Source organism: Balaenoptera physalus (assembly GCF_965194825.1).
Source record: "Balaenoptera physalus genome assembly, chromosome: 8".
Taxonomy (NCBI): Eukaryota; Metazoa; Chordata; class Mammalia; order Artiodactyla; family Balaenopteridae; genus Balaenoptera; species Balaenoptera physalus.
Genome location: NC_138887.1, coordinates 66,284,323 through 66,310,358, shown reverse-complemented (window position 1 = coordinate 66,310,358; position 26,036 = coordinate 66,284,323). Strand labels below are relative to the sequence as shown.

The following is a 26,036-nucleotide window of genomic DNA, read 5'->3' as shown; positions in this document are numbered from 1 at the left end:
TCCAGAATGATTATACCATTTTACACCCCCATCAGCCATGTATTCGAGTTTTAACTATGTTTTTGGAGCTGGAACATGAAAGTCCAAAGAGAGGTGGCCTTAGGGGAGGATCCTGAAGCTTTGGCCAGATCAGCCCCTTCCCTTACATTTCTTAGTGTCAGTGCATCTATTATAGTTCATTGTTCCTTTGATATATTAGCCTGAGCCTAACTTTTTATTTATACAAAACAAATTATCTACACTGGGATTTTACATGAAATATCAAGGATATTTTTGGAGAACATTTTAATGGGTTCTCTTGATGAATGTGTCTTCCCTTCCTCCCCCTTTTCCTCTTGCTCTATTTAATATTCTTAAGGGAATAATTATCCTTGGCTTCTCCTAAAGAGACTGGAGGGAGTTTACAGGAGTTCTCTTTCAAGTTTCTGAGAATCTCTATGCTCAGTGAGTTAATAGTCTGGAATGTTTTCACACTATAACCCCTTGGGCCAGTTTTCAGTTATCCTGATGCCATGACAGAGAACCATATTCCTAGGAAAACTAACCTGGTCTGGAAATACTCTGTGTCATTTATTCTGTCAGATTACTAGATATCTATGATTAAGAATGACAGAGATGTAAGGATACATGTTTAACAACAAGCTCCCAGGAGGAAAGAAAAAGGGCAGGGGGTGGGGTGGTGGTTTGTATATTTTACTGATTTCCATGGAGTAAATGCTCTCACTTTGGCTTGATTTCAGGCTGCCAGAGTGGGAAATAGATGGATACAATCAGTTCACCAGAGCCGGTGTGAGCTGACTCCAGCACGCCAAACCCTGGGGCAGCCAGCTGGTTTTGGAAAAACACACTCATATGAGAATCAGATTAGACCTTCACAATACCTCCCAAATATTATTAGGTGAGGAAAATTTTACCAGACGTTTTATACAGGATCATGTTCGGAAGAAAAGCTAATTCAACGTCAAACTTAACCTATTTCCATTCTTCTGAATATGATTAAATATATCTCCGAAACGAACTAAAACAAATTCAAGGACGGAGACTGAGTTGGACTTACCATTTAGCATTAACTATTGTCACTTCTGTTCTTTGTTCTCAGCTGCTGGCAGTTTTTAATCATCTTTGGCTTCATGTAGAGAGAGAAATCTTTGGAATTAGGGCAGATTATTTTGGGAAATTGCATGGTGCAATGGGAAAGCAGACTTGGGAGTCTGAGGAAACCTGGATTTTATTCCTTGTTCCTTTGGACAAGTTACATAAACTCTCAGAGCCTCAGTTTTCTTATCTGTGAAATGGATACAATAACCGTCCCTTACAAGTGTGCTATAAGGATTAAAGGGAAAGCGCCTAGGAACTCTGAGAGATGTGCTCCTCACATACAGGCACCGAATCCATCGGAATCATCCCATGTCTCAGTTCCCACTCAAAGCCTTGGCAGAGCATTTTAAGATGGAGCATTAGCCACAATTGAGAAACACAGCAACATGAACTGGCCTTGCGGGACTACAGCCTGTGGCTTTGCTCCCATCAGCTCTCCTCTTTGGCTGCGCTCAGAGGTCACCTCTCCACGTAGGAAGGTGTCACACAATCAGATACCACTTGGTGATAGTCTCTTCTGGGGAAATGAGCTTCAGGGTTCTCTCAGCCCCAGCAGAATACTCAGTCCACTCAGGCCTGCTGTGTAACAGATGGAGGGGGAGGGGTTCAAAACCAGGCTTTTCACCCCTCTGTGGTATGGAGTCTATAGACACAGGTTGAAATCTGTATTCAGAGATTCTCTAGAAATGTTAGTTTCCTCCCTTGTTCTATGCCAAATCGGGTGCGTCTCTAACACCTCTGTGACCGCTGAGCAGGGACAGGGAAGGAGAAGTGAACAAGTGGGGGGAGTTAGAAGTTTGAGATGGTCAAGCCAGATGATCAGGAAGGAAATTACTCCTCAACTGCAAAACACTTGAGTATTTTTATATTCATGAAAAAGATATTTTCCAGTATAAGAGGAATTTAAAATTCCTGGGACTACTTTAAATTACTGGATTTATCCTTAGGACTATGTGGAAGGAGCCATGTGACCACCACGATCAGCCTCCCCATAGGGATGTCATAGTACTTCTATTTCCTTAAACCAGTGTCTAGGCCAAAAGGTTACCACAGCTGAGGAAAAGAATTCCTTAATCCAAGTCAACAGGAGGTACAAGGCTGGAGGGAACTGGGAAGAACAGTCACCCAGATTGATTTGTCATTGCCAGACCAAGTGACAGCTCTAGTGGCTGCGGCTAAAGACAGAGGCTCAAAATAGTTTAGATCTCTGTAAAATAAGGCATGGAGTTCTTATAATTTGAATGCTGAAGAGAACTATCAATACCATCTGTTCCAGTATTTTTATTTTACATTTACAAATTGAGACCTAGAAAGATAAAATGGCTGGTCATGTTTAATTACCTTAGTTTGTTGGCAGAGCTGAGACTAGAACCCACATTCTTGATACTCACTCAGCCTTGTATTCTTTCTGACATACCCAGACCTAGGCTCTTTCTACTGTATCAAGACCTTAGAGCAGAACACTAAACTCCAGAATTAAAACACACAAAGGCTCCCGTGAGTTCAGGAGCAGCTTTGAGGTGTCAGATCCTTACCTCTGTTCTTTTCCACACCCTCCCCCGCGTTGGACCCATAACAAGTGGATGTGAAGTTGACTTGGAACACAGTAGCTCCTAGAATTCCCAAGCCTTGAGCATGCTGTTCTATCCTCTGAGAGCCCCACAGTCTTGAAAGGTGACCGTGAATTTAAAGAAAAGATTGAGGTAGATGGTCTTCCTCTCTGTCAGACACCTTAGGGAGAGGTGGCATGTCTAACTCATGAGTGAATGAGGAGAATTAATTTAGCCCAGTGATTTGGGGATGCGTATAACATAACATAGTCACTTAAGGATTTAAGTCACTTAAGTCATTGGTAACTTCTTGATAAACAAAGTTCTTGCTGCCCGTTAGTTTAGACCTGTCAAAATAAAATCTGAAATGAGTCCAGCTGGCACTAACAAGGAGTTTGCACATCTGCTAAGAAAGGCAGTTAATCTCTTCTGAGAGATTAGGGGTCATGAGAGTTTTGTTAAAGTTTAGACAGCTCCTTCACCAACTAGACATTTTTCCAGCGGGTTGGGCCTTGTAGGAAATGATTGCTCTAATGCACCCTCTGTTGGACACAGAGTACATTTGTCAGTGTTATAATAAAGTGGAGTCACTTAAAAGATGAGACATTCCCCGTGCCTAATTTTATTATTCTCCTTCTCCCTAGGCAGAACAAGATAATGGAGTGTATAATGTGTCTCTTACCATGGTCATTCTTTCATTCACCTATTTTAAAAATAAGCAGATTAAACATTTAAAATGTGCCCAACTTTGTGCCTTTGTGCACTTTAGGGATACAAAGATGAATAAACACATTAGGGATGTCACGGCAAAATAGGGTAGACAGATGAACACTATGACCCAGTCGCAATATAGTGTTCTTATTATAATATTAAAAATATGTACCAGGTTCTATGGGACTATGGAGGAGGAAATAAATAAAATTTAAGCAAGAGTTCAATTAGAAATAAAAACCAGTCCACACAAACATATCTCACATTACATCTTCAGTGCCTGTGGGACACAGACACTTTTCTTCATCAGCTAGTTGCTTTGGTTGGTTCTTTTAGTAGCTGTGGTTATGGCAAAGCATTGCCTTCTGCAAAAGGGCAGAATCTCAGAAACCCCCTTTCTCTTCTTCCTAGATGTATGTTCCCTCAAATGTCGTGCCTACTTAGGATGCAGACCATCTTTTTTCTCACCTAGGTGCTGCACATTTAACTATGTAGGGCACGCAGAAGGTTGGAACAAATTTTGGACTATTTTATCCAAGACCTTTCTGGCATAATGCAGCTTCACCACCTACCCAGAATTCTAGCTGGGGTAACCAATCCACTAGAGAGTGACACATTAAGAATGGGGGAAGAAGGGGAAAATTTCCCCTAACTCTTGTATACCATGTGGAAACCTCAATAGCAATAACTACAATACTGGATAAAATGTTTATTATTGAGAGTTTGCATTGTACCTTGCATTCATTAGCTCATTAAACCCCCCATGATAACCACTTGAGACAGGTACTTTATTCTCCCCACTCTGCAAACAAGGAAGCTGAAGCTTTAGATAGATACATGACTTGGTCAAAACTATACAACTAGCAGTCTGAATTCTGGTCCCCTGGTCTCACTGTGCACACATCCTTTTCTTCCACATTAGTGGGGACCAAAGTCGGGCTCATTATATAGAGCATGTGCTCGTGACCCTCGTTCAGTACCTGGACAGCTCTATCTCAGATTTCCTTTTTCTTCAAGCATGAAGTTTGTAATTGAGAACTAACAGATAGCTACAATTTAAATACATTGCTCTAATGCTCTAAGAGAAACATCTGCCAGAGTTGGTAATCAGATTAGAGGATTGAGAGAGTTAATCCCTAAAGACCTTATTATCAGGGTTATATTTAGCAGTAAGTAATGGATCTTGACCTTTCAAGTATAAAGATACCGTTTCATGAAAATGCCTTGTTATTTTTATACTCTAACCCAAATCTCATGTTGGTTATACATTACTTACTAAAGTGTCATAAGCCCTCCAAATGTTCATTTGTTCTAGCTTTATGTAGAAAAGCTGTGTATCTTAAATCACACAGGAGGGACAGGACAACCTGCCATTTGGGGGCAGGAGAAAACATTAGTTGCAGTTTGAAATGGGCATACATCTGATACATCTGCTAGCACTACCACTATTTTTTTTCTCTTATTGACTATCTATTAGCTGAGGGAAAAACTGAGTTGAACTGAAATGTCTGTATTAGAAGAGAATTGAGTACACTAGTCTGGACTGGATATACTGAACCAGCCAGAGAAGGGTCAGTTGTTCCTCCTGGTCAACTGAATGTCCTGTATTCTCTGTCTTGCTTTTTCTTACAGTGGAGGGCGTGCCCTGGTCCAGTCAGAGACCAACCCCTTGGCTACTGCTCCTTTCCTCTCTTGCCTTCTCAAGGACTTCACTCACTCCTCTGCGACATTCAGCACATACACCCAGGTTTTACGTTTCCATTTGGAGTGCTCTATCTCTGATTCTTTTTCATCCCAAACTTAAAATTCTTATTTGATTCTACATCCCTTTCCTGTTAGGACCCCACTTCACTGCTCCCTTTCCCAGCAAAACTTATCAAAAATGTTATCTTCACTCTCTGCCTCCACTTCCTCATCTCCCTTTTTTCCCACATTCCACTCAGTAAACTTTCATACTGGGAAGAGGAAGAACAGGAAGTGCTCTTGTCAAGAGCAACTCATCATGTTACCACATCTTACTGGACCTCTCAATACATATGACAAAGCAGCTGGCCCTAAGGTCACCAAAGACCACATTTTCCCATCTGCATTGTGTCTAACCTCTCAGCAGTATTTAACAATTTCAAATCCTTCGTCATTCTTGAAATGCCTTTTTTTTAGTCTTTACCATACCACATTCTTTTGGTTTTTCCCTACTTAGTTGACTGCTTTTCAATCAATCTATCCTCCTCTGCCTGCCAATTAAAGGTTGGGCTGACTCAAGGCTCTAACTCTACTCTCTCCTTATGTGATTTCAAGTACATATACACAAAAACTTTACATACACATATACATATATTTATGGGTAGTCTCGATCTCACCGCCGGATTCCAAACACTTTTATCTACTTAACATATCCACTTGGATGTCTAACAGGCATCTCAAACGCTATGTATCCTAAACTGGAGTGTTGGTGATAACCCCCAATCTTCCTCATTTCTGTAAATGACGCACTTGGATTCTCAAGCTAAAAACTCTGGAATCATTCTTAACACCTCCCATCCATTCATTGCCCAGTCTATCAATAGTCCTGTCAATTCTACCTCCAAATCACATTTTTAATTTGCCCATATCTCTTTATATCTGCAGTCACCAGTTTAGTTCAAATCTATCTGTTCTTATGGGATCATTATGTTAGGTTAGTGGAAACTCCCAGTTTCCACTTTTGTTCTCCATTAAACCCCACAGAGCAGAGTATTTTTAACACATTAGACTGTGTCACAACACCTGACTCCTTCAAAATAAAAATAAAGCCCCCCATTTAGCTCCTCATTTTATTTCTCACCATGGAAGTCACTAACTCTGAGTGACTATGGGATCTGACCACTGTCTCCCTTTACTGACCTCATCGCATCACTCTTTCTTGATCTTACTAGACTCAAGTTACACTGTGTGTTTTATTCTCCTCATACAAGTTCGTTCCCACCTCGGGTCCTTTGCATGAGCTGTTCCTTCTGCTTAGCCCTTATCCCTGCACGAAATGCTCATCTCCTGATCTTTACTTCACTGACTCCTTCTTGGCATTTGGGTGTTGGTCCCACTGGCACTACCTCTAATCAGCCTATATGATGTTGCCCCATATCTCAGTCACTCCTTATGACTTCATGGTATCACAAACTATCCTTATAGCTTTATCATTTGAAATCACTATGTTTATTATTTTAATTTGACTTGTCTAATCCTCTCACTATTATATAAGCTCTATGAGAACAGGGAACTTACCTGTCGTACTCACCATTGTACCCCGATGCTAAGAGCAAGACCTGGAAAGTAGGATCTCATAAATGTCTGTGGAACAAACAAATTACTTATTATTGCCACAATCACACTTGTTTCCAAATGTCTTGAAAACCCATCTGGCTCAGTAGAAACAGAGAAATAGAGTTGCCCTGGGGAAGGAAGCGAGTTGTCACAATATATTTGAATGTCTATGAGTCACACGTGCCTTAAGTATAGGCTATAGGTTGAGAGAGATTGGTATTCATGTAACAAAAATAGCAACAGATACAAAAGCAACTGGCTTTTTTTTTTATCTTTTTATTTTATGTTGGAGTATAGCCGATTAACAATGTTGTGATAGTTTCAGGTGTATAGCAAAGGGACTCAGCCATACATATACATGTATCCATTCTCCCAGCAACTGGCTTTGAAAAACCAGATATGATAAAATGTGTAATCAACTTGATTAGATGGAAGAAAAAACCCAAAATACAAACTACCTTTTATGTGATAAGAAAAAAACCCTCAACTGAAAAGAATGATTTATAGAGTGATGTAGTATAAACACAGTAAGAGATAAGAAAGTTAATTTCGTGTGCTGCTTCAACCCCTAGCAATCAAGAGTGCCTGGTCCCTGGTAGTTACTCAATAAATATTTGCTGAATAAATAAACACTTGTTAGCTGCTATCATTTTATTGGTCCACGTACGAAGACAGAAGGAAGAAGAGTAGATACATACAGATATAAAGGGATAGAGGTATTGCATATGTGTGTTCAGCAGTGTCTGGCACGTGGTACATGCTCAAAAGTTGTGAACTAATCCTCATCACAACAAACTCACTTTCCTTTATTAATTTTGTCTCATCTCCCTCACTTTAGAGGGTTAGTGTTTAACCCTTTGTTCTCTTCTCTTTCCTGTTCATCCTGGGTATTCCCATCCATTCCCGTGGCTCTCTCCTAAGCTCTGGCCTTTCCTCTAAACTCCAGACTGCCCATTCAAATGAATGTGTAACAAGCATCTTAAACATGGGATTCCCCTTCTCAAGTCTTCCTCATCTCAGGAAAGAGCAAATTCCTTCTTCATTTGTTCAGACCCAAATCATTGATGTTATCTTGACTTTTTCTTTCTTTCTTTTTTTTTTCCCTACATCTGATCTCTCAGCATATCCTATTATCTCTACTTTCAAAATATATTTAGAATCTCACCACCTGTCCCCACCTCCACTGCTATTACCCTGGTTTTAGGCACCATTATGTCTCACCTTAATTACCGAAATTGTCTCTTCTCTGCTTCTACCCTTGCCCTCTATAGTCTAGCCTCAAAATAGCTGCCAGAATAATGCTACTAAAATATATGACAGATAGTATCATTCTATTACTCAAAACCCTCCAGTGTTCCCTAAGTCACTCAGAGTAAAGCCAGAGTCTTTACAATGGCCCGAAAGACCCACGTGATCACTGATACCATAAACTATTCTTCCCCCATGTTCACTTGGCTCCTCATATTCAAACTAGCTCACTGTTCCCCTTGTACTTACTGTTCCCTGGAATAATCTTCTCATAATCAATAATAATCAATAATCAATAATCATGCATGGCTCACTCCTTCAGGTCTTCATTCAAATAGCATTGTCTTGGAGAAGCCTGCCCTGGCCACTCTCTCAATAATTGAAATACTTCTCTTGACACTTCCTATTCCTTCTCTGTTTTATTTTTCTCCTTAGGACTTATCACACTATATTGCCTCATTTAATTTTTTTAACCTTATTCATTGCCTCTCTCCTTCATTAGACTGTAAGTTCCCTGTAGGCAAAGTTTTCTGATTTTTTTTTCTCTGCTCTACCCTCAAGCATCTAGAATAGTGTCTGGCACATAATAGCACTTGGTAAATATTTGTTGAATGAATGAATAAAATGTTAGCTGTTATTCTTTAATAGTCCCAAGTATAATGTCAGGATGAAAAAGAACAGTATGAGACATAATTTATACCCATATGATTACAAGCTTATTGTACATAACAGAGTAGATTTGTTTCTGAAAAAAATGTGTCAAACTGAATGTTTATAAATCAACATATTTAAAGTGCTAACAACATTTCTATTTCAAAGAATCTGTGATTGACCCTCTGTATAAAACAAAGGACTTTTAAAAATTAATTTTAATAATTTCCCCTAATATAGCCCTTATAAGTTAAATATTTTATTAGTCAAGTTTTCTTTTTTTTAAAAATAAATTTATTTATTTATTTTTGGCTGCATTGGGTCTTCGTTGCTGAGCATGGACTTTCTTTAGTTACGTCGAGCAGGGACTACTCTTCGTTGTGGTGTGCGGGCTTCTCACTGCGGTGGCTTCTCTTGTTGTGGAGCACGGGCTCTAGGCATGTGGGCTTTAGTAGTTGTGGCACGCACGTTCAGTAGTTACGGCACGTGGACTTTAGAGCGCAAGCTCAGTAGTTGTGGCACACGGGCTTAGTTGCTCCGCGGCCTGTGGGATCTTCCTGGACCAGGGCTCGAACCCGTGTCCCCTGCATTGGCAGGTGAATTCTTAACCACTGCACCAGCAGGGAAGCCCTAGTCAAGTTTTCTTACTTCAAAATACGTTAATCTATGATGTGTAAAAGCAAACAGAAAACAAGTAGCCTTTTGACTTTACACTAGGCCATTTTAGTTCTAAATAAATTATCAAGAAACCTATGGAAACTCTGAAAGACATTAGTGAGACACTAAGCTATTCTACATAGTTCTATCCTCAACATCCCTCACCCGTACCTACAAAACCAGTGAAAACCATAAACAACATGACAGTTTCAAAAGGCCCCCTAGGGGGCACTATTGCTCCCATTGAGAACCAATGCTCTGTGGCTGGGGTACAGCTCTGAGATACTTTCTCCCCCTCCTCTTCTCTTCTTGGCTTTTTTGGGCCTTAGCTCCTCTGATAGTAGTAGTGCAGGATGGAGGAAGAAGTAAAAGGTGACATATATTCTACCTAATGGGGGTATGTTTCTCCCCTGAATTAGCTGTAACTGCTACCTTAGCTTGTTGGTCTATGAGTCTTCATTCCTCCCCTTATATTCTGGTGAAGGTGGGGGTAGGGATACTTGGTAACAGTTCCAGCAATCTGATCTATCCCCTCTTAGGTCTTCCCATGGAGGGTGGCCCAACCTGAAAGTTTAGAATGTAAGTGGCCTAGTTAGTGGAGGAACTGGGGGGATGGAGGTGGTTAGTGCCCTTGGTCGTCAACTCTGTGCTTTCTTTCTCTGTGTAATTCTGGAGTAATGGAGTATATATTAAAAAAAAAAGCAAACCTACTCCTTAAAACTAGTTTGAAGAGGGTAACTGAGAGAAGTGAGCTAGAGTGGAAAACATCCCAGACCAGAAAACAAACATTTGTGTTATAACCCCAGCTCTGTTGTCACCAACTGTGTGATTTGGGGCATTTCAGTTCTCTGGATCACCTTTGCCTCATCTGCAAAATGGGATAAAGGGCAATTAAATGATAAAATGGCCAAAAAAGCACATGCAAAGATGCTCAACATCACTAATTATTAGGGAAATGCAAATCAAAACTACAATGAGGTATCACCTCACACCGGTCAGAATAGCCATCATCAAAAAAATCTACAAACAATAAATGCTGGAGAGGGTGTGGAGAAAAGGGAACCCTCCTACACTATTGGTGGGAATGTAAATCGGTACAGCCACTATGCAGAACAGTATGGAGGTTCCTTAAAAAACTAAACATAAAACTACCATATGACCCAGCAATCCCACTCCTGGGCATATACCTGGAGAAAACCATAATTTGAAAAGATACATGCACCCCAGTGTTCATTGCAGCACTATTTACAATAGCCAGGACATGGAAGCAACCTAAGTGTCCATCAACAGAGGAATGAATAAGGAAGATGTGGTACATATATACAATGGAATATTACTCAGCCATTAAAAAATAACAAAATAATGCCATTTGCAGCAACATGGATGGACCTAGAGATTGTTATACTGAGTGAAGTAAGTTAGACACAGAAAGACAAATATCATATGATATTGCTTATTTGTGGAATCTAAAAAACAGGTACAAATTAACTTATTTACAAAACAGAAGTAGAATCATGGATACAGAAAACAAACTTACGGTTACCAGGGGATAAGGTTGAGGAGGGATGAGATTGGGATTGACATATATACACTACAATATATAAAATAGGTAACTAGTAAGAACCTGCTGTATAGCACAAGGAACTCTACTCAATACTCTGTAATGGCGTATATGGGAAAAGAATCTAAAAAGAGTGGATATATGTGTATGTATAACTGATTCACTTGCTGTACACCTGAAACTAACACAACATTGTAAATCAACTATACCCCAACAAAAATTTTTTTAAAAAAGAGCAATTAAATGATATTATGTCTGAATCCTTTTATTTTTTAATTTGTAACTATATTTTCACTATTATTAAAATGAATATATGTATATAACTATATATTTAATATAATAAATTTACATATAATTTTTAAAGATTCCACTTATATAATTTTTGAAGGTTCTATATTTAATTTATTTTTTTATACATCTTTATTGGAGTATAATTGCTTTACAATGTTGTGTTATTTTCTGCGGTACAACAGAGTGAAACAGCTATATGCATACATATATCCCCATATCCCTTCCCTCTTGAGCCTTCCCTCCCACCCTCCCTATCCCACCCCGCTAGGTCGTCACAGAGCACGGAGCTGATCTCCCTGTGCTATGCAGCTGCTTCCCACTAGCTCTCTATTTTACATTTGGTAGTGTATGTATGTCAGTGCTACTCTTTCACTTCGTCCCAGCCTGCCCTTCCCCCTCTGTGTCCTCAAATCCGTTCTCAAAGTCTGCATTTTTATTCTTGCCCTACCACTAGGTTCCTCAGTACCATTTTTCTAGATTCCATATATATGCATTAGCATATGGTATTTGTTTTTCTCTTTCTGACTTACTTCACTCTGTATGACAGACTCTAGGTCCATCCATCTCACTACAAATAACTCAGTTTTGTTTCTTTTTATGGCTGAATAATATTCCATTGTATATATGTGCCGCATCTTCTTTATCCATTCGTCTATCGATGGACATTTAGATTGTTCCATGTCCTGGCTATTGTAAATAGTGCTGCAATGAACATTGGGGTGCATGTGTCTTTTTGAATTATGGTTTTCTTAGGGTATATGCCCAGGAGTGAGATTGCTGGGTCATATGGTAGTTCTATTTTTAGTTTTTTAAGGAATCTCCATACTGTTCTCCTTAGTGGCTGTATCTATTTACATTCCCACCATCAGTGTAGGAGGGTTCCCTTTTCTCCACACCCTCTCCAGCATTTGTTCTAGGTTTTTTGATGTTGGCCGTTCTGACTGGTGTGAGGTGATACCTCATTGTGGTTTTGATTTGCATTTCTCTAATGATTAGTGATGTTGAGCACCTTTTCATGTGTTTGCTGGCCATCTGTATGTTTTCTTTGAATCCTTTTAAATCCTTGACTTCAGTACAACTCTGAGCATTTGAACTCTCCATGCAGACAATATATGCTGTGCTTCTCTGTGTATCTAGGTGTCCTTGAGGGTGGTGAGAGTTTGATCCTCACTCTTTGAAATTTTTCATACAAGACCCATGGTATCAAATTTGGCAAGCATTCTCAAATCTTCTAAGATTCACCTCCACCAAATGAAGTGTGTTTGCTTAAATTATTATTAAATATGGTGAATCACAGCATTTTAGAGTTAAGAAATCATTTGTTATTAATATGAAGTTATATACTGGAGGGGAGCAGAATATGCCACCCCGAAGTATTCCTCTCTGGCATAAGGAGTATTTTGAGCTAATTATTTTTAAGAAACAGCAGACACAGGAGAAGCCATGAAAACCAAGTAGAAGTTATCCTCTTATAAGAGACATTTACATTTATAAGGGAAATCTCCACTTGTAATTGTGTCTCCCTCTCTGTACCAGAAAGAGAAGGATGAATCTAAATCTCTAAAAGCTCTTATCAATGGAGAAGGCAGCAACTCAAATCTCATAATCCTTGTTTACTGTGCTTTGCCTGCTAACCTCCCATGTCTGACTCCTCCTCCGCCTCCCCAACATCTTCTTTTGTCTTTAGCTGGAAGCAGCGTTTAAGGTGGTGGCTTGGGCCATTTGTGGGAGTTACTCAGTTTTCCTGGGTCTCTCCCACATATACAGGAGGTATATACGTTACTAAACTTTTGTTGGTTTTTCTTCTATTAATCTTGTATTACAGGATGGTCTCAGCCAAGAACCTAGAAGTGTAGAGGGAAAATTATTTTTCCTCTCCTGCAACATCGTGCACTTTTCTCTATGTCTAGGTGAATATTTCTGATGTAAGTTGCAAGTGACTTTATCAATACTTTATGATTCTCTTCTGTATACCAAACAATATACAAAACAATACACAGGGATAAGGACATAAGTTATGAAAGATATGGATGCTCTTGTAAAGGTCTTTACAATCCTTTGTGTCTTAGAGTTCTTAGAAGCAGAGATAAGACAGGGACACTTATCCAAGTGATTTATTGATGGTGAGCTCCCAGTAGAAATCTCTGAAGGAAGGAGGAAAGCAGGATGAAGGAGGAGAAGATAGGCAAAGATGCGATTTCAGAAGTCTAGCTTCATCCTGAACCCATGGAGTGCTCAGGAAGTTTCTCAATTACACCAAGGCTTTTCAGCCCAGAGGCAAGTCATCTGGGCTATTAGAACCCCACTTCAGCCAGCCATTTGCTACAGGACACCCACAGGGGCCCGTTGTCATAATCTTCCAGACATCACCAGCTGAAGTGGCTAAGGACAAACGTATGTAAAGGTTTGGTGGTCAACAACCGCAGTTTCTGGAGGTATAAATACCCCACCCTGGAAACGGAAAGGGGGGCCTGGGAAGGGCACCAACGGCATCTACTACACATGGTATTAAAGGAGCTAAATCATGTCCACATGATATCCTTGAAGAGCATTTATAAAGCCACCTATCAGCAAGTGACAGGTAAGACAACACAATCTGAAACTCTAGAGGTACAGAGTAAGTGAGTAACATCAGCTAACATGTACTGAGGGCTTGCTCCATGCTATGCAGTGTTATGCAGTCTTTATTCTTCTCAGAAAAAATCTACAATGTAGGTACTATTATTGCTCCTATTTCCTAGTAAACTGAGGCACAGAGAAGTTACATAACTTGATCACGACCACACAGCTAGCAAGTGCCAGTGAATGATTTCATTGGCAATATATGGTAAAGTTTCTCTGGAACAGAGAAAATGAAATTCTAACCCCTACCCCAAATCAAAATCTCTTAAGTTGGGCCCCCATTTTAACAAATTCCTAAAGTGATTCTTCAAAGTCACTGCCAAGTGGAAAACATTTTCCAAGATGGAGAAAAGTTGTGCAAAAGACAATGTCAACAGGTAAAAATGATTAGCAGAAACAGAGGTGCTTGTGAATTTTTGCAGATAGTCTAAAGGGAGTAAGAAGGAAAGTAAGAATAACACTGAGAATGGGCTCTTGAATACCAAGCAATAATTACACAGGAAGATATAACCTTTTTATTGTCATATTGATTCTTAAGAACAGAATAAAATAAAAATTAAAAGGATACCCATTGGCTTTGGGTACCCGTCGGGTGTTCTCTTCTACTTCTGTGCTGGCCTATGTAGGCATTTATCCCTAAAAAATAGGTTAAACTACCTCTTTTCCAGAGAAGAACAGAATATTATAAAACTAAGAAGGAAAAGAATATTTCCTCAAATGTTTCGGAAATGAAAATACTATATAAATGCAAGGAAGTAAGTTAATTGCTGAAATGTGATTAGCAGCATATTTTTATGTAGCTGTATGATGTTGTTTTCTGAAATAACGTGTGACCTGAATGTGTCTACTTTAATAAAAATACGTCATCATAGAAGTTGGACCAGAGAAACAAAAGAGAAGAGGGGACCGAAAGAGGAGAGATTATAAAGCATGATGCCACTTGGCTACAATGAAATGTTTTCCAGGCAATTTCATACAGGAATCATTAGCTACTGTGCCATCTTCCCATTGCCCATTGATCTAATTAAGAAGAAGAAGACATTGTTAAAAGGGCAGAAGAGTCTGGTTTTTTATGATGTACATCAGGAGATCAGACTCACCGCATCCCCTTTAACCTGCTGCATTTGCTCATCATTGCTGTCCAATTCGTTGTGACAATTACATACAAAAAAATTCCAGGAGAAACACATCTAAGTAGTGTGCTAGTTTGTTTCTAATTAACAAAGTTATTTGTTTGTTATATTTTCATTCCATTGGTTTATATTTCAATTCATTATTTATAAGGAACTTACAATGACACTTTTTGTATGTTTCTCTGTTAATACCAGATCAAATACTCCAGCGATTTAGGGGATTAATGGGCAGTCCTCAGAATGACCTCAAACTAACTTAAATGGCATAAATCACATGAGGGAGGGCTTTGGAGTTGGAGATAAGGGTTGGAACCTCAAGTTTTTACACTGTGTCAAAAAAACAGGGAAAAGGAGGAGCATTGGATATTTAAGATTATATACTGACTGAACTGACCTCTCCCCACAAACCTACTAGCAGGTGTTTAGAGTCAAATACTTAGTTTAATCATATTAATGAAGATTATAAGGAAGCTTTAAAATCTCAAGGCTAGTGTGCAATGCTAGAATTGTTCAGAGAGCATTCAAGAGAAATTGATTATCATAGGAAGTTAAAACAAACAGTTCACTTAGTAAGTTAAGAGCTGAGGGAAGGGTTGGCTAACATTAACTTGACGTGAGTCTAGCAATTCAGGTGTATAAACTTTCTACCTTTTCAGCAGGCAAAAGATGCCAGTGATCAATATTGAGGACCTGACAGAAAAGGACAAATTGAAGATGCAAGTTGACCAGCTCAAGAAAGAAGTGACACTGGAAAGAATGCTGGTAAACTGCTGCTCTGTTTTGAATTTTATTTTTAAACTAGAGATAACTGTAGCGCTACCAGGTTAAAAACCATTGAAGGGGAGCAGAATTTGCCACCCCAAAATATGCCTTTTGGGCATATGGATTATTTTAGGCTGATTATTTTTGAAAAATAGCAGACACAGGGGAAGCTCTGAAAACCAACTAGAAGTCACCCTTTCCTAAGAGACAGTTACATTTATAAGGGAAATCTCCATTAGTAAGGGTGTCTCCTTCTCTGTATCAGGAGAAGAAGCATGACTCTAAATCTCTAGAAACTCTTATCATGGAGAACACAAGGACTTAGATCTGCTTCACAGCCTTACCCTTGTTTACTGTTGTTAAAAAACAAAATTCAACTGAGTAAATTTGAAGATATAACTGACTTTATTAAATAATTCATGAATTGGGCAGCATCCCATCTAGCAAGTAGAAAGGCTCACCAAGGAGCTGTACAAAATGGAAGGTTTTTATAGGCACAAGGCGGGGGGGGGGGGGGGGACAAGGAAGTCATAAACAAAAGAGAATTATTTCAGGCAGGAGCAACTTCCTTTGGGGGAAGAGCAGGGGTCTATCATGCAGATTACCTCACTAGTGCTGATCAGGAAGTTACAGACTGATAGATATAAATCCCACTCCTGGGAAAGGCTGAAACTGCAGTTAAGTTAGGTATTAAGTTTTGGTTTGTTGATGTGGGGCTTTGTCCATTTAGGGACTGTTCTTTGTTTTTGCTTTTTTTTTTTTTTTAATACTGTGCTTTTCCTTTGTTTTTTTTTTTTTCCCAAATAAAAAACGTGTATTTGGGGTCTTAAGAATTACAGTTCAGGAGACAGATTTGGGTAGAACGGAAAGAGTGTTCCAGGGAAGAGAAAGAGTCAGAGGCTTACAAAGGCAAAGCCAAGAAGTTGTACTCTGACATAAGGGAGGAAATATTTGTCCTTAAGGGATAGGCTGCCGTGAATTATTTTAGGGTAAGGTTCTGGTAATTATCTTAAGCCCATAACTGGCTCCGCACACCCCTGTCATCCACACCTACCATCTTCTTTTGTCTTTCACTGCAGTGGGATTTAAGGTGGTGCCTTGGACTATTTCAGGGAGCTACTCAGTTTTCCTGAGTCTCTCCCTTGTATACAGGAGGTATACATGTTATTAAACTTCTGTTTGTTTTTCTCCTGTTAATCTGCCTTTCTTATTAAAGAGTTATCTCAGTCAAGAACCTAGAAGTGTAGAGGGAAAATTATTTTTCCTCTCCCACATCATTCACTGGAGAAACTCAATATAGTTGAAAACAAGTTGTTCAGATAAAATTCATCAGAAATTAAGAAAATTAATAATCATAATTATCTTTTGATTAGAGTTAAAATCAACAGTTTGGCAAACTAGTTTCCATAAGCCAAATCCAGCCCTTAGCCTGTTTTTCTATGGCCACTAAGCTAAAAATGTTTTAAAATTTTTATAGAGTTGTTTTATTTTTTATTTATTTTTTAATTTTTTTTAACATCTTTATTGGAGTATAATTGCTTTACAATGTTATGTTACTTTCTGCTGTATAACAAATGATATACATATATCCCGATATCCCCTCCCTCTTGCATCTCCCTCCCACCCTCCCTATCCCACTCCTCTAGGTAGTCACAGAACCCCAAGCTGATCTCCCTGTGCTATGCGGCTGCTTCCCACTACCTATCTGTTTTACATTTGGTAGTGTATATATGTCCATGCCACGCTCTCACTTCATCCCACCTTACCCTTCCCTCTACCCGTGTCCTCAGGTCTATTCTCTACGTCTGTGTCTTGATTCCTGTCCTGCCCCTAGGTTCTTCAGAAAAAAAAATTTTTTTTTTTAGATTCCATATATATGTGTTAGCATACAGTATTTGTTTTTCTCTTTCTGACTTACTTCACTCTGTATGACAAACTCTAGGTCCATCCACCTCACTACAAATAACTCAATTTCATTTCTTTTTATGGCTGAGTAATATTCCATGGTATATATGTGCCACATCTTCTTAATCCATTCATCTGTCGATGGACACTTAGGTTGCTTCCATGTCCTGGCTATTGTAAATAGTGCTGCAATGAATATTGTGGTACATGACTCTTTTTGAATTATGGTTTTCTCAGGGTATATGCCCAGTGGTGGGATTGCTGGGTCGTATGGTAGTTCAATTTTTAGTTTTTTAAGGAACCTCCATACTGTTCTCCATAGTGGCTGTATCAATTTACATTCCCACCAACACTGCAAGAGGGTTCCCTTTTCTCCACACCCTCTCCAGCATTTATTGTTTGTAGATTTTTTGATGATGGCCATTCTGACTGGCGTGAGGTGATACCTCATTGTAGTTTTGATTTGCATTTCTCTAATGATTAATGACATTGAGCATCCTTTCATGTGTTTTTGGCAATCTGTATATCTTCTTTGGAGAAATGTCTATTTAGGTCTTCTGCCCATTTTTGGACTGGGTTGTTTTTTTTTTTTCATATTGAGCTGCATGAGCTGCTTGTATATTTTGGAGATTAATCCTTTGTCAGTTGCTTCGTTTGCAAATATTTTCTCCCATTCTGAGGGTGTCTTTTCATCTTCTTTATGGTTTCCTTTGCTGTGCAAAAGTGTTTAAGTTTCCATAGGTCCCATTTGTTTATTTTTGTTTTTATTTCCATTTGTCTAGGGGGTGGGTCAAAAGGATCTTGCTGTGATTTATGTCATAGAGTGTTCTGCCTATGTTTTCCTCTAAGAGTTTTATAGTGTCTTGCCTTACATTTAGGTCTTTAATCCATTTTGAGTTTATTTTTGTGTGTGGTGTTAGGGAGTGTTCTAATTTCATTCTTTTACATGTAGCTGTCCAGTTTTCCCAGCACCACTTATTGAAGAGGCTGTCTTTTCTCCACTGTATATTCTTGCGTCCTTTATCAAAGATAAGGTGACCATATGTGTGTGGGTTTATCTCTGGGCTTTCTATCCTGTTCCATTGATCTATTTTTCTGTTTTTGTGCCAGTACCATACTGTCTTGATTACTGTAGCTTTGTAGTATAGTCTGAAGTCCGGGAGCCTGATTCCTACAGCTCCGTTTTTCTTTCTCAAGATTGCTTTGGCTATTCGGGGTCTTTCGTGTGTCCATACAAATTGTGAAATTTTTTGTTCGAGTTCTGTGAAAAGTGCCAATGAAAGTTTGCTAGGGATTGCATTGAATCTGTAGATTGCTTTGGGTAGTACAGTCATTTTCACAATGTTGATTCTTCCAATCCAAGAACATGGTATATCTCTCCATCTGTTTGTATCATCTTTAATTTCTTTCATCAGTGTCTTATAGTTTTCTGCATACAGGACTTTTGTCTCCTTAGGTAGGTTTATTCCTAGGTATTTTATTCTTTTGGTTGCAGTGGTAAATGGGAGTGTTTCCTTAATTTCTCTTTCAGATTTTTATCATTAGTGTATAGGAATGCAAGAGATTTCTGTGAGTTAATTTTGTATCCTGCTACTTTACCAAATTCATTGATTAGCTCTAGTAGTTTTCTGGTAGCGTCTTTAGGATTCTCTATGTATAGTATCATGTCATCTGCAAACAGTGACAGCTTTACTTCTTCCTTTCCGATTTGTATTCCTTTTATTTCTTTTTCTTCTCTGATTGCCATGGCTAAAACTTCCAAAACTACGTTGAATAATAGTGGTGAGAGTGGACAACCTTGTCTTGTTCTTGATCTTAGAAGAAATGGTTTCAGTTTTTCACCATTGAGAACGATGTTGGCTGTGGGTTTGTCATATATGGACTTTATTATGTTGCGATAAGTTCCCCTATGCCTACTTTCTGGAGAGTTTTTATCATAAATGGGTGTTGTATTTTGTCAAAAGCTTTTTCTGCATCTATTGAGATCATCTTATGGTTTTTATCCTTCAATTTGTTAATGTGGTTTATCACATTGATTTGCATATATTTAAGAACCCTTGCATTCCTGGGATACACCCTACTTGATCATGGTGTATGATCCTTTTAATATGCTGTTGGATTCTGTTTGCTAGTATTTTATTGAGGATTTTTGCATCTATGTTCATCATTGATATTGGCCTGTAGTTTTCTTTTTTTGTCACATATTTGTCTGGTTTTGGTATCAGGTTGATGGTGGCCTCATAGAATGAGTTTGGGAGTGTTCCTCCCTCTGCTATATTTTGGAAGAGTTTGATAAGGATGGGTGTTAGTTCTTCTCTAAATGTTTGATAGAATTCGCCTGTGAAGCCATCTGGTCCTGGGCTTTTGTTTGTTAGAAGATTTTTAACCACAGTTTCAATTTCAGTGCTTGTGATTGGTCTGGTTATATTTTCTGTTTCTTCCTGGTTCAGTCTCAGAAGGTTGTGCTTTTCTAAGAATTTGTCCATTTCTTCCAGGTTGTCCATTTTATTGGCATATAGTTGCTTGTAGTAATGTCTCATGATCCTTTGTGTTTCTGCAGTGTCACTTGTTACTTCTCCCTTTTCATTTCTAATTCTGTTGATTTGAGTCTTCTCCCTTTTTTTCTTGATGAGTCTGGCTAATGGTTTTTCAATTTTGTTTATCTTCTCAAAGAACCAGCTATTACTTTTATTGATCTTTGCTATTGTTTCGTTCATTTCTTTTTCATTTATTTCTGATCTAATCTTTATGATTTCTTTCCTTCTGCTAACTTTGGGGTTTTTTGTTCTTCTTCCTGTAATTGCTTTAGGTATAAGGTTAGATTGTTTATTTGAGATGTTTCTTGAGGTAGGATTGTATTGCTATAACTTCCCTCTTAGAACTGCCTTTGCTGCATCCCATAGGTTTTGGGTCATCGTTTTCATTGTCATTTGTTTCTAGGTATTTTTTTATTTCCTCTTTGATTTCTTCAGTGATCTCTTGGTTATTAAGTAGTGTATTGTTTAGCCTCCATGTGTTTGTATTTTTTACAGATTTTTTCCTGTTATTGATATCTAGTCTCATAGTGTTGTAGTCGGAAAAGATACTTGATACGATTTCATTTTTCTTAAATTTACCAAGGCTTGATTTGTGACCCAAGACATGATCTATCGTGGAGAATGTTCCATGAGCACTTGAGAAGAGAGTGTATTCTGTTGTTTTTGGATGGAATGTCCTATAAATATCAATTAAGTCCATCTTGTTTAATGCATCATTTAAAGCTTGTTTTTCCTTATTTATTTTCATTTTGGATGATCAGTCCATTGGTGAAAGTGGGGTGTTAACGTCCCCTCCTATGATTATGTTACTGTCGATTTCCCGTTTTATGGCTGTTAGCATTTGCCTTATGTATTGAGGTGCTCCTATGTTGTGTGCACAAATATTTACAATTGTTATATCTTCTTCTTGGACTGATCCCTTGATCATTATGTAATGTCCTTCCTTGTCTCTTGTAATAGTCTTTATTTTAAAGTCTGTTTTGTCTGACATGAGAATTGCTACTCCAGCTTTCTTTTGATTTCCATTTGCATGGAATATCTTTTTCCATCCCCTCATTTTCAGTCTGTATGTGTCCCTAGGTCTGAAGTGGGTCTCTTGTAGACAGCATGTATACAGGTCTTGTTTTTCTTTCCATTCAGCCAGTCTGTGTCTTTTGGTTGGAGCATTTAATCCATTTACATTTAAGGTAATTATCGATATGTATGTTTCTATTACCATTTTCTTAATTGTTTTGGGTTTGTTTTTGTAGGTCTTTTCCTTCTCTTGTGTTTCCTGCCTAGAGAAGTTCCTTTAGCATTTGTTGTAAAGCTGGTTGGGTGGTGCTGAATTCCTTTAGCTTTTGCTTGTCTGTAGAGGTTTTAATTTCTCTGTTGAATCTGAATGAGGTCCTTGCTGGGTAGAATAATCTTGGTTGTAGGTTTTTCCCTTTCATCACTTTAAATATGTCCTGCCACTCCCTCCTGTTTGCAGAGTTTCTGCTGAAAGATCAGCTGTTAACCTTATGGGGATTTCCTTGTATATTATTTGTTGCTTTTCCCTTGCTGCTTTTAATAGTTTTTATTTGTGTTTTTATTTTTTTTTATTTTTTTTTTTTTGTGTTTTTATTTTTTGATAGTTTGATTAATATGTGTCTTGGAGTGTTTCTCCTTGGATTTATCCTGTATGGAACTCTCTGCACTTCCTGGACCTGACTATTTCCTTTCCCATGTTAGGGAAGTTTTCAACTATAATCTCTTCAAATATTTTCTCAGTCCCTTTCTTTTTCTCTTCGTCTTCTGGGACTGCTATTATTCGAATGTTGGTGCATTTAATGTTGTCCCAGTGGTCTCTGAGACTGTCCTGAATTCTTTTCATTCTTTTTTCTTTATTCTGCTCTGTGGTAGTTATTTCCACTATTTTATCTTCCAGGTCACTTATCCGTACTTCTGCTTCAGTTATTCTGCTATTGATTCCTTTTAGAGAATTTTTAATTGCATTTATTTTGCTGTTCATCATTGTTTGTTTTCTCTTTAGTTCTTCTAGGTCCTTGTTAAATGTTTCTTGTATTTTCTCCATACTATTTCCAAGATTTTGGATCATCTTTACTATCATTACTCTGAATTCTTTTTCAGGTACAGTGCCTATTTCGTCTTCATTTGTTTGGTCTGCTGGGTTTTTACTTTGCTCCTTTATCTGCTGCGTATTTCTCTGTCTTCTCATTTTGCTTAACTTACTCTCTTTGGGGTCTCCTTTTCACAGGCTGCAAGTTCATAGTTCCCATTGTTTTTGGTGTCTGCCCCAGTGGGTAAGGTTGGTTCAGTGGGTTGTGTAGGCTTCCTGGTGGAAGGGACTGGTGCCTGTGTTCTGGCGGATGAGGCTGGATTTTGTCTTTCTGGTGGGCAGGACTGTGTCCGGTGCTGAGTTTGGGAGTGTCTGTGAACTTATTATGATTTTAGGCAGCCTCTCTACTAATGGGTGGAGTTGTGTTCCTGTCTTGCTAGTTGTTTGTCATGGGGTGTCCAGCAGTGGAGCTTCCTGGTCGTTGAGTGGAGCTGAGTCTTAACATTGAGACAGACATTGGGAGAGCTCTCACGATTGATATTACGTGGGGCCAGGAGGTCTCTGGTTGTCCACTGTCCTGAACTTGGCTCTCCTACCTCAGAGCCTCAGGCCTGACACCGTGCCGGAGCATCAAGACCCTGTCAGCCACACGGCTCAGAAGAAAAGGGAGAAAAACAAAAGAAAGAAAGAAAACAAATAAATAAAATAAAGTTATTAAAATTAAAAAAAATTTAAATATTATTAAAATAAAAAAGTAATTTAAAAAAAAGAAGAGAGCAACCAAACCAATAAACAAATCCACCAATGATAACAAGCACTAAAAACTAAACTAAGGTAAACATAAAAATCAGAAACTAGTCAGTCACATACAGCAAACCTCAAGTTTACAGTTGCTCCCAAAGTCTACCACCTCAGTTTTGGGATGATTCATTGTCTGTTCAGGTATTCCACAGATGCAGGGTACATCAAGTTGATTGTGGAGATTTAATCCGCTGCTCCTGAGGCTGCTGGGAGAGATTTCCCCTTCTCTTCTTTGTTCTCACAGCTCCTGGGGTTCAGCTTTGGATTTGGCCCCGCCTCTGCGTGTAGGTCGCCTGAGGGTGTCTGTTCTTCGCCCAGACAGGAGGGGGTTAAAGGAGCGACTGATTAAGGGGCTCTGGCTCACTCAGGCCGGTGGGGGAGGGAGGGGTACGGAGTGCAGGGCAAGCCTGCGGTGGCAGAGTCCGGCATGATGTTGCAGCAGCCTGAGGCGTGCCATGTGTTCTCCCGGGGAAGTTGTCCCTGGATCACGGTACCCTGGCGGTGGCGGGCTGCACAGTCTCCCGGCAGGGGAGGTGTGGATAGTGACCTTTGCTTGCACACAGGCTTCTTGGTGGCTGCAGCAGCAGCCTTAGCGTTTCATGCCCGTCTCTGGTGTCCACGCTGATAGCTGCAGCTCACGCCCATCTCTGAAGCTTGTTTAGGCGGTGCTCTGAATCCCCTCTCCTCACTCACCTCAAAACAATGGTCTCTTGCCTCTTAGGCAGTTCCAGACTTTTTCCCGACTCCCTCCGGGGTTAGCTGTGGCACACTAGCCCCCTTCAGGCTGTGTTCATGCAGCCAACCCCAGTCCTCTCCCTGGGATCTGACCTCCGAAGCCCAAGCCTCAGCTCCCAGCCCCTGCCCGCCCCGGCAGGTGAGCAGACAAGCCTCTCGGGCTGGTGAGTGCTGGTCAGCACCGATCCTCTGTGCGGGAATCTCTCCGCTTTGCCCTCTGCACCCCTGTGGCTGTGCTCTCCTCTGTGGCTCCAAAGCTTCCCCCACACCCACCCCCCTTTTCCACCAGTGAAGGTCCTTCCTAGTGTGTGGAAACCTTTCCTCCTTCCCAGCTCCCTCCCACTGGTGTGGGTCCCATCCCTATTCTTTTGTCTCTGTTTTTTCTTTTTTCTTTTGCCCTACCCAGAGGAGTTTCTTGCTTTTTGGGAAGTCTGAGGTCTTCTGCCAGCATTCAGTAGGTGTTCTGTAGTTGTTCCACATGTAGATGTATTTCTGATGTATTTGTGGGGAAGAAGGTGATCTCCACGTCTTACTCCTCCGCCATCTTGAAGCGTCCTCCTATAGAGTTGTTTTAAATAAAAGGGAAAGAAAAATAAAATGAAGAATATGAGACGTCATATTTTAGCTAAGCAATAAAGTAAAACAATGCATATAGGCATTTCGTTTTTACTTTTCTAAATTGATAAGCTTCTCTTTATTTGATATTGTTCAAATACTTTTAGCCAAGACATCCCCTCCAGCACTGTCATGGCCAGTAATGAATGAATACATTCTATTCCTTCTTTGCAAATAAAAATGAGTTCACGCACAAGAACTCACTGGTTTCTCCTAAAAACATTTGTCAGATCTTAGAAATGGTTACCAAAAGTCCTCTGCCAGTAGAAGGAGGAGAAATGGCAAAGGAATAAAAGTTTCCACCAAACAGTGACTGAAGCTTAGAAAATGTGGATAAGTATTTTAGATTTCTTTGTTTTGGGAACATCAGTAGAACAAAAACTCCTCCACAAGTGATAAGAGTATATTTCATATTTCTTAAAAAAAACAAAAACAAAAAAACCTCATCAGGCCAAAGCGAAAAAAGGAGCTTGTATTATCTTCATACTTTGCTCAAAACTCTTAGTCCCAGTAAAAATTGGAATTTTGGCTTCTTTTATGTTTATAGTTGTCTCAGACTTCCCTGTTGCCCTTTCCATACAGGCAAAACATGTATTGCTGTAAAGATAAAATTAAATCTGTAAACAGCACGGAAGCTTGGAACACACACCAAAAAAGTTTAAATCCTTATGTTTGTAATTTGGGGAAAATAAACTTTTGAGGTAAAGGAGGGTTATCTTTTTCTTCTTTATTTGAAACATCCAAAAGCTGTTTTGTTATTTATATACTCAGGATTCTTTTGTAGGCAGTTTGGTTGTCGTCATGTTTACTATTCACTTGTGGCAAGTTCACCTGGGAATTTTTGTTTTGGATAAATATCACATCCATCCCCATTTGTCAGGTTTTGGGGTTCCTTTGCCCTATTACTCAATGTGTCTTTGTTCTTGGAAGTCAATTTAATCTAATATCAGACTGCCAAAACTACACACACATGCACACACACAGAACTTTCCAGGCCTGAACCCAGAGCTCTGACAAAGGATAGCATAGTGTCATCACAGTACGGGTAAGTGGGTATCCTCTGGAGCCATATTCCTGGTTCAGATTGTGGCTCTACAACTTACTTCCTGTGTAACACTCACTTAAATGAGCTAACTCATCTGTGCCAGTTTCTTCTTCTATAAAATGGGAATAGTAACAATATGTAATTATTATTACTTTAAAAATTATTATTTATATCTGTGAACCAGACTGATTCATAATGTGCCTCAACCTACTTTGCTGTTAAGGCAGCATTATTGTCAGAGTAAGACAACTCTTTGCATCCAGTTTCTAAAGCTGAAAGATTTGCGATGACTATACGCGAATATAATAGGCAAAACTAAAAGCAGTCTTTATAGTAATAGCTACCATTTGATTGACTATCTATGTATGCCAGGTACTTAATGCAGTCTGTGTTACTTCTCCTATTTCATAGATGAAGTAACTATACCTTAGATAAACTATTTTAACTAAGGACACACAGCTGCTGGTAAGTGGGTAGAGTCAAAATCAAACCTGGGATGGCCTGAATCCAATGCCCATGCTCTTTCCACCATGCCATGTAATCCTGTATTAAACTATATATACTTATAATAAGGCTCTGTGAAATAATTTTGAAGCACATCCACTCACATAGGATTTTAGGTAGTCTGTTGCTCCTCCATATCCTCAGATCCTAGCCAGACACTGTCAAAACTAACCCCTCACTGAGTCCTGTTCCTGACAACTGGTTGGGGCCCAAAGAGCTGGTGTTTGGAAGATGGGGGAATAAGTGAATCTAAGTCTCAAGTTTGAATT

At 39.2% G+C, this 26,036-nt stretch overlaps 1 protein-coding gene across 8 annotated transcripts in view; it reads left to right on the top strand.

Moving 5' to 3' along the window:
• The window catches only part of GNGT1 (G protein subunit gamma transducin 1), a 303,391-nt gene that overhangs the window by 270,229 nt on the left and 7,126 nt on the right, over positions 1–26,036 (top strand). For 5 of the 8 annotated variants that reach the window (XM_082472185.1, XM_082472189.1, XM_082472183.1 and 2 more), the window contains one exon: positions 15,479–15,584. In XM_082472185.1, the coding sequence (XP_082328311.1) occupies positions 15,479–15,584 (106 nt within the window). Of the gene's footprint in view, positions 1–12,892; positions 12,993–15,478; positions 15,585–26,036 lie in introns of all 8 variants that reach the window. The other 3 variants (XM_082472190.1, XM_082472187.1, XM_082472188.1) reach the window with 2 other exon arrangements.